The 12,448-nt window shown below is 39.8% G+C and overlaps 1 protein-coding gene across 2 annotated transcripts in view; it reads left to right on the forward strand.

Moving 5' to 3' along the window:
* Positions 1 to 12,448, forward strand: part of ift80 (intraflagellar transport 80 homolog (Chlamydomonas)) — a 102,501-nt gene that overhangs the window by 10,789 nt on the left and 79,264 nt on the right. For both annotated transcript variants that reach the window (XM_017691839.1, XM_017691840.2), the window contains exons 6-7: positions 5,926 to 6,035; positions 11,887 to 11,976. In XM_017691839.1, coding sequence (XP_017547328.1) covers positions 5,926 to 6,035; positions 11,887 to 11,976 — 200 coding nt within the window. The remainder of the gene's footprint in view (positions 1 to 5,925; positions 6,036 to 11,886; positions 11,977 to 12,448) is intronic.

Consider the following 12,448-nt stretch of genomic DNA (forward strand, 5'->3'; position numbering starts at 1 on the left):
GAATCCAACCTTTCTCACAAACACAGCACAGCAGCAGTTCACGGTTATTATTCTGCTAACCCACAGATATAGTATTTAATTGTTATAGGCTCATCTGAACTTCCATCAAATAGAAGGTGCAAAAAGGGTTAATCTGTGTAAATTATCAGTGGGTCTCAGTCACCTAAACCTTGCTAATTTATTTATTTTTTTTTGCTTAAAATTGGTAATTAGAAAAGTCCCAAGAGAACTTCTGCGTCAGATTCATGATGTGGTTTTAAATCACAGACTTGTTCGCACCTTTGTGCTTGAGTGTGTATAGATTCTGTTCTAAGAAGTTTTAAGAACAAATTTCGGTAACACTGTACTGTAGGTTGCTGTTCATAAGGCTATATGACACCTACTTAAGGTTGTCATGACAACTGACATAACCCTACATAACTGTTCATAAATGCTTATTCCAACAGGCATCATCTGTTATATAGGCTACTTTAGCTAACTGATCAACATTGGTCAATTTTATAGCCTTTATGGCGGTTTACGCCTATTGGAATAATCATTTATAAACAGTTATGTGGGGTTGTGTCAGTCATCATGACAGGCTTACGTAGGTGTCATGGAGCCTTATGAACAGCATCCTACAGTAAAGTGTTACTGAAATTTCTTCTTAAGAATGGTTGGTGAATGAGGTCCATTGTTACCAAACAAAACAATGAACTTCTCTTTAGCTTTTTGTCTGAAATTGTTGGAAAACACGTTGATTTCTCTGGACAGTCACCTCTATGAAAGCTAAGTGACCACAGTGGAAAGTGGCAATCGTCAGGGTCCAAACACTATGCGACTTATGGAGCTGGTGGAACACAAATGATGGGCAAAGTTTTTATTATGTCTTCTGTTTATAGCTATGGGCCCAAAGAACACTGGCAAATTTTTTAGGCACCGACATTTTGACCTTGGTATTGTATAACAACAGATACCATTCATGGAAATGTGCATGAAACAATGAAATGACTTGTATTAGCTTAGTAGTTTAACTCAATTAAGTAAGTAGTTTCACAGCAGTTACCCCTGTATTTAGTCTAAGAGTACAGCAGAATTTCATACTGAAAACACAAAAAATGTTTTGCAAGAACTGTGCCGCTGTCACTGCTACAGAGAGTCGGTCTCTGAACACCTTTTTTACTGCTCATTGTTTGTTTCTGAGCACATTTATGTAACTAATGTCTTGGCCTAACAGAAGTTTTTATGCCCCTTTTCAAGTTATACTTTAGATTAACTGTGTTATATATTATGTTGTCCAGTCTTTCTGAAATAACACACTTCAGCTAGATGATGTGGTTTTCTTGTTTTTCAGACTTCTTTCAGACTTGACAGTGCAAATGCATTTCAAGTAACTTCAAAGTGAGATAAAGCCAACATCAGTTGTTTGTAGTGCATGTTTGCCCTGTAGCTGAGCACGAGCATCAGGTTTTAAAGGCTACCTCACTCTGACACTCTGACTAGATGATTTAACATGACAATCATCTCCAAAATTACTCACTGGCTCGGAGCAAGCGCTAGACTATTAGGGCGTAATGTTGGATACCGTGGCAAAGTGCATGAATGCGCCAGTTCCATTTTATTAAAAGCACCATAAAGTTTCAAAGGTTTATTAGAGTGGAGTTTTATTAAATGCCGTAAAACGATACTTAATGATACATTTTTCTATCCAGTTAACGTGCTCATATGGTTCACTTATTATTCGTTTCATTGTGCCGTTGAAATCGTGAAAACGCAGTTCATGTAATTCATGTCATCAGAAGCTTCTGGAAAGTTCCTTTCTTGTTCATCCTAGAAAGGCCGTTATTGGAATCCACATGCTTCCACAGAGAGTCATGATGCAAGTGATACACAGGTCAATCTATAATGATCTTAATCTAGGGGATAAAATAGGGGACATCTTTACCCTTAATGAGTGTATATTTGGAGAACTGTTTCTAAATGCAAAAATGGCCTGCTAAAGAGAAACACTATATTTTAGGGTAAAATTCTCCATTGTCCAGTGTCTAATCAGCCCGGCAGCTTTTCATTTATTCAGAAAATACTTATCTCAGTGAATTCCAGCGTGGTACCGTGATCGGATGCCACCTGTGCAACAAGTCCAGTCATGTTTCCATGGCCGAACAGCTGCATCCAAGCCTTACATCACCAACGCGTCGAATGCAGTGGTGTAAAGTGCCACCACTGGACTCTAGAGCAGTGGAGACATGTTCTCTGGAGTGACCAATCATGGTTCTCCGTCTGGCAATCCAATGGATGAGTCCAGGTTTGGCAGTTACCAGGAGAACGGTACTTGTCTGACTGCATTGTGTCAAGTGTAAAGTTTGGTGGGGAATTGAGTTGAGCGGGAATTATGGTGTGCTGTTGTTTGTCAAGAGTTGGGCTGGACCCCTTTTTGGGAACAGTTTGGGGATGGCCCCTTCCTGTTCCAACATGACTGTGCGCCAGTGCATAATGTAAGGTCCATAAAGACATTGATGAGCGACTTTGGTGTGGAAGTACTTGAGTCCAGACCTCAACCTGACAGAACACCTTTGGGCTGAATTAGAGCGGAGACTGCGAACCAGACCTTCTCGCCCGACATGAGTGTTTGACCTCACAGATGCGCTTCTGGAAGAACGGTCAAAAATTCCCGTAAACACACTCCTAACCCTTGTGGAAAGCCTTCCCAGAAGAGTTGAAGCTGTTATAGCTGCAAAGGGTGGGCCAACATCATATTAAGCCCTATGAATTAAGAATGAGATGTCAACTCAAGTTCATTTGCATGTGAAGCCAGATGAATGAATTCTTTTGGCAGTATAGTGTATTTCACAAGTTGTGGTGCAGAAGTTCATATTCATATAACATTGTTAACATTGCTGCACATTCAGACACTTGACTTTTCTCTCTCTCCATCTCTTTTTCTCTTCGTCTCTCTCATTTCTCTTTCTCTCATCCTCTCATCTCTTTATCCCTTGTATTCTGTCTGCCTATTCATTTCTCTCTCTCTCTCTCATTTGCTTTTCTCTCTCTGTCTTTGTTGCTCCATTCAATTTCATGTTCTTTCTCTAGTTTCTCGGTCTATTTTCATTTCCCTCTCTCTAGTTTTTCTCTGTCACATTTTTTTCTTTTTCTCTGCCTCTCTTTCTCCATTTATCTCTTTCTTTGTCATATATCTTGCTCTTGTTCTGTTTTTCTCTTTATTTTGTCTTTTCTCTCTGTCTGTCTTTTTGCTCTTGCTTTTTGTCTCTTGTTGTCTTATTTCTCTCTCTTTCCCTTCATCTCTCTCACACGTTTCTCTCTTATCTATCTCTTGCTTTTTTGCTTTCTATCTCTCTCATTTCTCTCTGTCACTTGTTTCTTGTTTTGTCTTTCTCTCACCTTTCCATTTCACTGTCTTTGTCTAGTTTCTTTCTCTCTGTCTCGTGCTGTCACTTTTTTTTATTTTCCTCTGCCTCTATTTATCTCTCTTCCTCTGTCTCTCATTTCTTGCTGTCTTTCTCTCCAGTTTCTGTCTCATTTTTATTGTCTCTTGAATTCTCTTTTTCTCTCTTTTTTGTCTTTTGTCATCTCTTATCTCTCTCTCCTCTCTTTCTCTCATCTCCCTCTCATTAATTTCTCTCTCTGTTACTTGTTTGTCAACTCTTTTTGTCTTTCTCTCTTCTTTCTCTCTCTCTTTTCCTTTTCACTCTTTTTCTGTAGTTTCTCTCTGTCTCTCTCATTGCCTTTATTTCTCTCTCTCTCTCTCTCTCTCTCTCTCTCTCTCTCTCTCTCTCTCTCTCTCTCTCTCTCTCTCTCTCTCTCTCTCTCTCTCTCTCTCTCTCTCTCTCTCTGTCTGTTTATGGGAGGAGTCTCAGGTACAGCTGGGGGCTGTTGGTGGGTTTGTAGCAATGATGTAACCCTGACACATTTGGGAGAGAAAGGGAGTGGGAGGGGTGGAAGAAAGAGGGAGAGAACTGGAGCGGTAGAAAGAGAGAGAGAGAAAAAGAGAAAAAAGGTGTAGAGGGAGAGCAGGGGGAACTCGTCACACTGCCTGCTCCTTTTGCCTTCTGTCAGCCCAAGACCATGTGACCTCTTGGCATTTGTGAGAAACCACAAGCACCTGGAGCAGGGTTAAATGTCAGTGTCTCTCTCTTTTTCTCTTTATTTCTCTCTCACTTACACACGTCTTGCTCCAGCCAGGTTTCTCTTGCTTAGCTGCCTCTCTTTATGTGGTGTGCTCTGATGTGTGCAGTATTGCTCTGCTCTTTGCATTCCTCCCGGCTACAACTGTGTGCACCGGCTCAAAACAACACATTTAGTGGAGTTCAATGTTGTATGAAAGAAATATTACTTTGATAATGACATAATGCAGAAGCCTGTGCTGTCTCTTGTTACAAAAGGTGGATCAGATTAAATGCCCTAGTTATGGCTGAACGATACTGAAATAATTCTGTCTTGTGATATGTTCCAAATCTATCACAGTATCAGATCAATACCAATACTACAGCTTGTGTACAGTGTTAGTGTTAGCAATCGAGAATACCGGTGCCATGAAGCAACTTCTGATATGCATGTGACGATGGCCTGTGTGCCAGTGGATAGAGCTTAACTGAAGCAAGCAACATGTTGTTTGTGGGATTATTTAATGTGTGGGATTATTTCTATTCAACATTTTACATACTGCGCTACAGTAAACTCAGTTTTAATTTGTAATGCAGTTGTAATTTGTAATACAGTTGGGTAGTCTTCAAGTATTAACAATAACCATGATATGCTCTGGAAATTTATCACAATAACAGTAAATTATTGTTATGTTGTCCATCCCTATTTGTGCCATTGCAACATTGCTGTTATCAAAATAAAATATTTTAAAAAGCATAATGGTGTAAAGTTTGGGCTTTGTAGGTTATACTAAGTTAGAGTTACGATCACTGCTTGATATTGGCCGATACTTAAGGGGAAAAGTGGCATCAGTACATCCCTAATACAGGGAGATTCACTTGAAAGAGGCCCCTAACTCCCGTTAGGATGAAGCAATCTGAACCAAAAAAGTACATTACATACCTCATTACATACCTTGACGTATATGTAATCGTCATGTAATATATATATATATATATATATATATATGCAAACTGAGGTTAAACGTCGCAACACCTGTCCAGCACCTACCTCAGCGCTCTGATGCAGGGGTTGTCCCAGCTTGTTTGAAGCTCCATAAACTGAAGAGCACATTGCACAAGAGCATATTGTTTCGTTCAAATTGCTTCGTCCTAGCGAGAGTTATTACAGAATATTCGGGGCCTCTTTGGACTGAATCTCCCTGTATTTAAGATGGCAAGTTTAACTCATTTTGGCTGAGTGCTGCTGCTCTATGAGTGAACATCTTACAAACCTGACATAGCTTGTTTTGATTGGGCTTTTTTGTTTTGTTTTCTCAAATCTACAACAGAACCTTACATATTGTTGTAAATGTTAACCAGACACAAAGAACCTTTCAAAAAACTATACAGATTATTTCTTATAGATTTTATGTATTTTTGGCTCATCTCACAAAACAGACCAAAATACACAGTAAATGAAATGCACTGCAGTTAACTGTCCTGGATGCCATGAACTAAAGTGCACAAAATTAACAAATATAAAACAAATTGTTTGGTTTTTAGGTTGTCGTATTTTACGGGCACTGTATTATTGATATAACTCACATTATCTGTCAAATATATTGCTAAAAAAGGGGTGAAACTGGAAAGCACTATGTAAATGTGTCAATAGCACCATATAATGTCATAGAGGATATCACCCAGCTTTGGCTCTGGCCCATTGATTACTGTCCTTCATGCCGTTTCACTCATAAACAGTGTCCTATGTCTGCATGTGTTAATTACTTATGTAACTAGATGCTAGGCCATACTAGTTCTTCTTCTCTCCTTCTCCTTGCTGCAGGATCTCCAGTGTACTCTGTAGCTTGGGGTCCAGACTCCGACAGGATACTTTATACATTTGGTCGCCAGCTCATCATCAAACCGCTGCAGCCCAGCTCCAAAGTTTTGCAGGTAACACACCATAAAGCTGCCACAGACTAGCCCCTTCGCAAAATGTTTCTGAATTGGTGCAAACATTTTGCTCTGTGAATTCAGAATGTCACTGTTTACTTTGTGTTTGTTTATACAGGCCTAACCAGTGTGTTAGTAAATCAAACATTTACCAAACCAAGCCAAGAGAAGAGCAAAAGGGGCCTTAAACTGGGATTACTGTTATGTTTCTTTTGAGGCTTATGCATAAGCTTATGAAGATGATTTAAACAGTAAAGAGTTTGAGTGTAGACCAGTTTGATGCTGAAGCATCAAAGCTTGAAGCCTTGACATTTTAGAGACTGGCACAGAATTGAACCAGACCACAGACATTGGAGTGGAAAATGGAGGGAAAATGGGCAAAATTGCAATAATTTGACATAATAGCATATTGTAGCAACTGTAATGGTGGTTGGAGGAAAGACGCTGGGGGCAGGTGTGAAGACGGAAAACTTTTTTATTATCACTTATACACAACGCAGAAACACACAAGCTTTTCAGCCCACAAAGTAAGACGACGCTCGCTGGGACTTTTCAGTCCTTTCTTTTCTCTTTTTCTAATTCCACTCAGTTCAGATCAGCTTAGCTCAGCTCTTGCACCTTCACTGGTCTCCTTCTGTCTTGGGGCTCTGCCACCTACTGAAGGAAGAGATTGCCTATAAGTAGGCTGGCAGAAACAAGGCATAGGTGAACATTATCTACTTAGCCCGCCGGTTCAGCCAGACGGTCTTCTCCATCCCGCATTTGACACTCGGCCACACCCCCTTCTCCACATATATGTGTACCAAAGACAAACTACTTTTCGCTGTGTTTGTGTTTTCATTCAGACGGGCTGATTCTTACCAACAGTAATCATCCAGATCAATGTATGTGTCCAAAAAGCTGGTAAAGGTGAGGTCATATATTGATGTGGGGTGATTAATTCTGGATCACAAATGCCACTCTTACTTAAGCCAAATGTATACTCCTCTAGCCTACACTTTGCATTGGGTATAGTGACTTCAGGTTCATGTACTGCTGTCTGGCTGTGTTAGGACAAATAACATCTGTTGGATGTGTGATCAGAGTGAAGCACTCTCTGTGTGAAGCACTTAAGTGAGCACTAGTCTTAGTACTTATTCAGATGCAATGTTTTGCACTTATGCTATGTTTAATTTTCTATCTTTGTTTCTAGGTATTAGCACTGGCATTTGTTGCTGGCATTGTCTGAGCTCAAGCTTAGGTGGACCTTTTAACCTATTTGTATTTAGCTAGGTCGGGACCCTCATGGACCCTCACAGAGCGAGGGTCATCAGTGACACTGATGTGATGGTGGAGTGTGTGTGTTGTGCTGGGACGAGTGGTCCGAGTTTTTACAGTCTTGCCTCATCAGTATGATAACTCATGCTGCTGCACAGTTTGTGTTGGTCATCTTTTACATCTTCATCAGTGGTCACAGGACGCTGTCCACAGGATGCTGTTGGCTGGATGTTTTTGGTTGGTGGACTATACTCAGTCCATCTATGGTCTCTGACTTTATATGCACAAGGGGGACTGACAAGGTAGGAGTGTCTAATAGAGTGGACAGTGAGTGTTTAAAAACTCCAACATCACTGCTGTGTCTGATCCACTCATACCAGCACAACACACACTAACACACCACCACCACGCCAGTGTTACTGCAGTGCTGAGAATGATCCATCACCCAAATAGTACCTGCTCTGTGAGGGTCCATGTCATCCTGACCACTGAAGAACAGGGTAAAAGGGGGCTAACAAAGGATGAGGGAAACAGATGGACTACACTCTGTAACTGTAGAACTACAAAGTGCATCTACATATTAAGTGGAGCTGATAAAATGGACAATGAGCGTAGAAACAAGAAGGTGGTCATAATATTATCAGTGTATATCGCAAATATGACTTATTTAGGTCCAAATAATTCTCCTCAACTATGTTACATTAAAACTGGAATTTGACATATTGCATTATCACAGTCATAGTATGTAGCAGCATAATTACCATATATATTTTGTCCACATCATGCAGCCACAGTGTCTGTGTATGCTCTCTAGTCAGAGGTTTGAAAGCTGTGTATGTGCTTGTACATGTGTGCATGTGTGTGTGTTTATTGTTGTACTGGGTGCTGAACTGCAGCAGCGACCTTGAATAAACAGGCCAGGGTTTAAGCAGTACTCCCCCAGCCCACCCCTCCCTGTGCAGCTGTCAGTGTGTAGAAGCCCCTCTGCATGCCCCCGTGACCCTCCAGCTCCTTGGCTTACCTCAGCCTGGGGAAAGCCTTGGATGGGCTGGCTGTGTGGGGGCAGGAGTCACAGCCAGGCCAGATACACACTCAACACTAACTCACTCATCAACATTAATACACTCATCAACACGAGAGACCTGCTTTAAGAAATCTTGTGAGATTAGAGATGTATAGATTGCAAAACTCTTGTGGATGACAACACACTAGAAAATTTTTTGTACATTCTATTACCCAATTTTGCCACATATAGTATTGTGCAAAAATCACAGATCACTGTTGATTTTTTTTTTTTAGTTTCCAGTCAAAACAGCCATTAAGTACATGTTAAAAAACAACAGTGTATTTAACAGGAAATTACACAAAAGCTTCAATTTTTCCTCACCTAAATATTCTCTATTTCTGCCTCCAAAGTTCAGTCTTAGAAGCTGGTTGATGATTTTCTGAAGTAATCAAACACATTGAGTGGTGTTGAGGTCTGGACTTTGAGGCAGTCAGTCCATTTCTCAGCTTCTTTGTTTGATGCATCCTTCTCATTTTCTCTTGAAGGGCTACACATCCTTTCAGACCCATAGCACTAAGTCATCTTCCCACAGTGGAAGGATGGACACAAACACCTGTGGATGTTTTCAGATCTGAAGCAGCTTGATTTTCTCCTCATTTCGAAAATGAAAAATAGATAGCCTATTTAGATCATACATCAAAAGTAAGGCACACTTTTCAATGCAGATTCATGCGTAATCATACTACAACATTTTGGCATTTAAATACAGTGTGAGTGCACTTACCTGGCTCATGTTTCACATCATAAAATTGCAACACATCAGCCAAAATAAAAATGATAAACTGCCAAAATCTGGTCATGCATCATGCCCTAATGAAGATCATTCAGGACACATATTATTGGTTTTGTTTATCTGTGTTAATTTGGTTGTTTGTTTACATACATTTTTTTGTGCAAAATTGTCCTGACTTCATAGGAAATTCAGAGAAAACCATGGAGAACCTTCTGTAAAATGTCAGCACCAACAAAACATTCCTGACAGTCCTGATGTGCTTTTTAGAAAAGGTTTCTTACTGAAAGGGCAAAGCCATTTCTTTTTGGTTACTGAAGTTTAAGAAATACTGAAAATTAAATTTACACATTTTTCCGCTTACTTCAAGCGTTCAGCCAAGAGGTGTTTGGTATCCAGAGGTTGATTCTTTAGTCTTGCACTGGAGCTAAAAGGCTCAAACAACTGAAGTCTGTCACTCCAAAAAACTAGATTTCAGTGCCAGTGGTGAATGGCCATTGGAAATCCTTTTTAGTCTAGGTTTAGACTTAATCTGGGTCTGTAAAACCAGTCCATAGAGATTTCTTTGTAGCAATTCTAGTCTCATAGGTTGAGCACAAAACTAAAGAAGCAAACTTTGGACACCAAACATGTTTTCACAAATCTGCCAATGTTTGGAGAAAAGGGAAAATTGTGTAAATGAGATTTTTTTGGTGAACCATTATATTGAGGTTAGGTTTAGTATTAGCCTTAGAAAATTCAAGAGTCTTATCTAAATCTATAATGCATATGGGTTATATGTATAATCCCACGTCCTGACATTGTATAAAAACAAACCTGTATGGAGCAGGGTGTTCTATATCACAGGAGAAATCAGAGTTTAAAATATGTTTTGTGTATCAGGTCACACTAATATGAACTGAGTGCATTATTGTAGTGCTGTCTTTAATATGAGAGAGAGGGGGGTCCTGAGGCATGAAAGTGGAGAGCGAACCCCCTTCCCCTTGGCCAGGTCCAAAATGAACACATTGCCCTGTTTTCAATTACGACAAGTCGGAGCAATTATCGTAACACAGAACAGGCCGGGCGATCTGTCAGCTGTTTCAGCGCATGTCTTGAAAGGCGTCCTTCGTTTTATTCTCATTTAACGTCTTTTTTTTTTTACTTTTTTTTTCTTATTCTGTCTTTCTTATTCTCCCTCTCTCTGCTACTCCCAATTCTCCACTCTGTTGGTTTCTGCCTATACTTCTCAACTGCTCACCTGCTCAGTGTTTCTCCTGAAATCAAGGGTGTTAACAGTGAGTTTATATGAGTCTATGAGTTTGTTGTTGTTGCTTTTGCTGCAGTAACAGCCTCTGCTCTTCTTGGAAGGCTTTACATTAGATGTTGGAACAATGCTGTGAGGATTGGATTACATTCAGTGGCGAGAGCATCAGTGAAGTCATGGACTGCTGCTGGAGGTCAGATGCTGAAAGTGGAAAAAACAAAGTAAAACTAAACAACATGACCATTACAGAAGGCTACACTGATTAACATAGGAGTCTTTGCCTGCATCACTTAGTATTGTCTATATTTTATGTATGCACTGTACGTTGTGAAAAGATAAAGCAGATGCTTTCTAAATTAATAGGTAGAGATTTGGTGATTTGCCTTAAATGTGGCTCCCCTGTTGGATCTCTACTGAATGTTCTTTGCGCCTTTGGACAGATCTGCTGTAGATGTGTAAAATATTTAGATTTCTGTTGCAAGGATGTGCTGTTATATTTTCAGTTTAATAATTTTTTATTTTTTGTCTTGGTATCACGATCATTCTTGTCTTCAGTGTTTTTTTTCTGTTTTTGCAGCTCCAATAAAATGTTTATTAATGTTACTTATTTATTTCTTTATTTATTTTATTTAGATCTTTTGACTTCTTCACTTATATTAGCCTTCAGCTGAAAGCAGACAGTAGCAACCTACATTCACTCAGGAGGTCATGCTCAGACGTGACATGTTTAAAATGCCATAGAATTTAATGGAAAGAACTAAGTCTTAAATAAAAATGCTAAAATTATGACTTACACCCGATCAGGCATAACATTCTGACCACCTCCTTGTTTCTACACTCACTGTCCACTTTATCAGCTCCACTTACTGTATAGCTGCACTTCGTAGTTCTACAGTTACAGACTGTAGTCCATCTGTTTCTCTGATACTCTGTTACCCTGTTCTTCAGTGGTCAGGACCCCCATGGACCCTCACACAGCACGTAGTATTTGGGTGGTGGATCATTCTCAGCACTGCAGTAACACTGACGTGGTGGTGTGTTTGAGTGTGCTGTGCTGGTATGAGTGGATCTGACACAGCAGTGCTGCTGGTGCTACTGCCTCCACCTCTCACTGCTGCTTAGCTATGGCCCAGTATCTAGTGATCCCACAGCCTCATCCCATTGGTTGAAAATCTCGGTTATGGGGCCCATTTTCATGTGGCAGCTTTTTGCGGTATCAGTATTCGGGTAGATATCATGCTAATATTGACAAACAGTATATTGTGCAGTTGTGTCTGAGTTATATAGCTTGCTATAATGGTAAGCCATGTGACTTATTAGCCAAGCTTTGCTGAAGTTATACCTCCTTATGGTGTTATTTCTCCATGCCTGCTGTTAGCAATAATACAAGGCATTTCTCTAAGCACTTTATAGAATCCTGTTGGATTGATGCCTCTGTGAGGAGTACTACCCCTAAGGGAGACTACAGATGGCACCTGCTAGTAATTACTGAAGGTGTGATTGTATTGAGCAATGCTCCTATAAACCTTTCTCTTTCTTGCTCTTTCCGCAGTGGAAAGCTCATGATGGCATTATTCTCAAGGTGGACTGGAATTCCATGAATGACTTGATTTTGTCTGGAGGTGAAGATTGTAAATACAAGGTAAGAGTCTCAAGAGAGGTGACCTCCTTTATTTATTATTATTGTACATGTTTCCAGTCGTATGTGTCTGATGCTAAACATCTTCAGCGTTGACACACAGTTTCACAAGCATCACAAAAAGTGGAAATGAATTCATTTCACATCAGAACTGAATTATTAGAGTCCGTATGTCACAATCAGAGTCAATCCAGGGATGAGCAACATGGCAAAAATATATATCACAACATTTTCACAATAAGTGATGTGCATCATTTTATTTATTTTTTAAATATGTTGGAACAGACAAAAAAGAGAACCTGTAGAGACACAAATAAATAATGCTACAACAATAATAAACCTACAACTGCAGTGATTTTCATGCAGTGTTGCACAAATTGCACTGTGCTAAATCCAGTTAAACAGGCCTAATTATGCTCACTTTGCACTTTTTAGTTGTTCAGTGTTTTTTAATTACTGCCATTATCCAAAATAT

Source organism: Pygocentrus nattereri, chromosome 19, assembly GCF_015220715.1.
Source record: "Pygocentrus nattereri isolate fPygNat1 chromosome 19, fPygNat1.pri, whole genome shotgun sequence".
Lineage (NCBI taxonomy): Eukaryota > Metazoa > Chordata > Actinopteri > Characiformes > Serrasalmidae > Pygocentrus > Pygocentrus nattereri.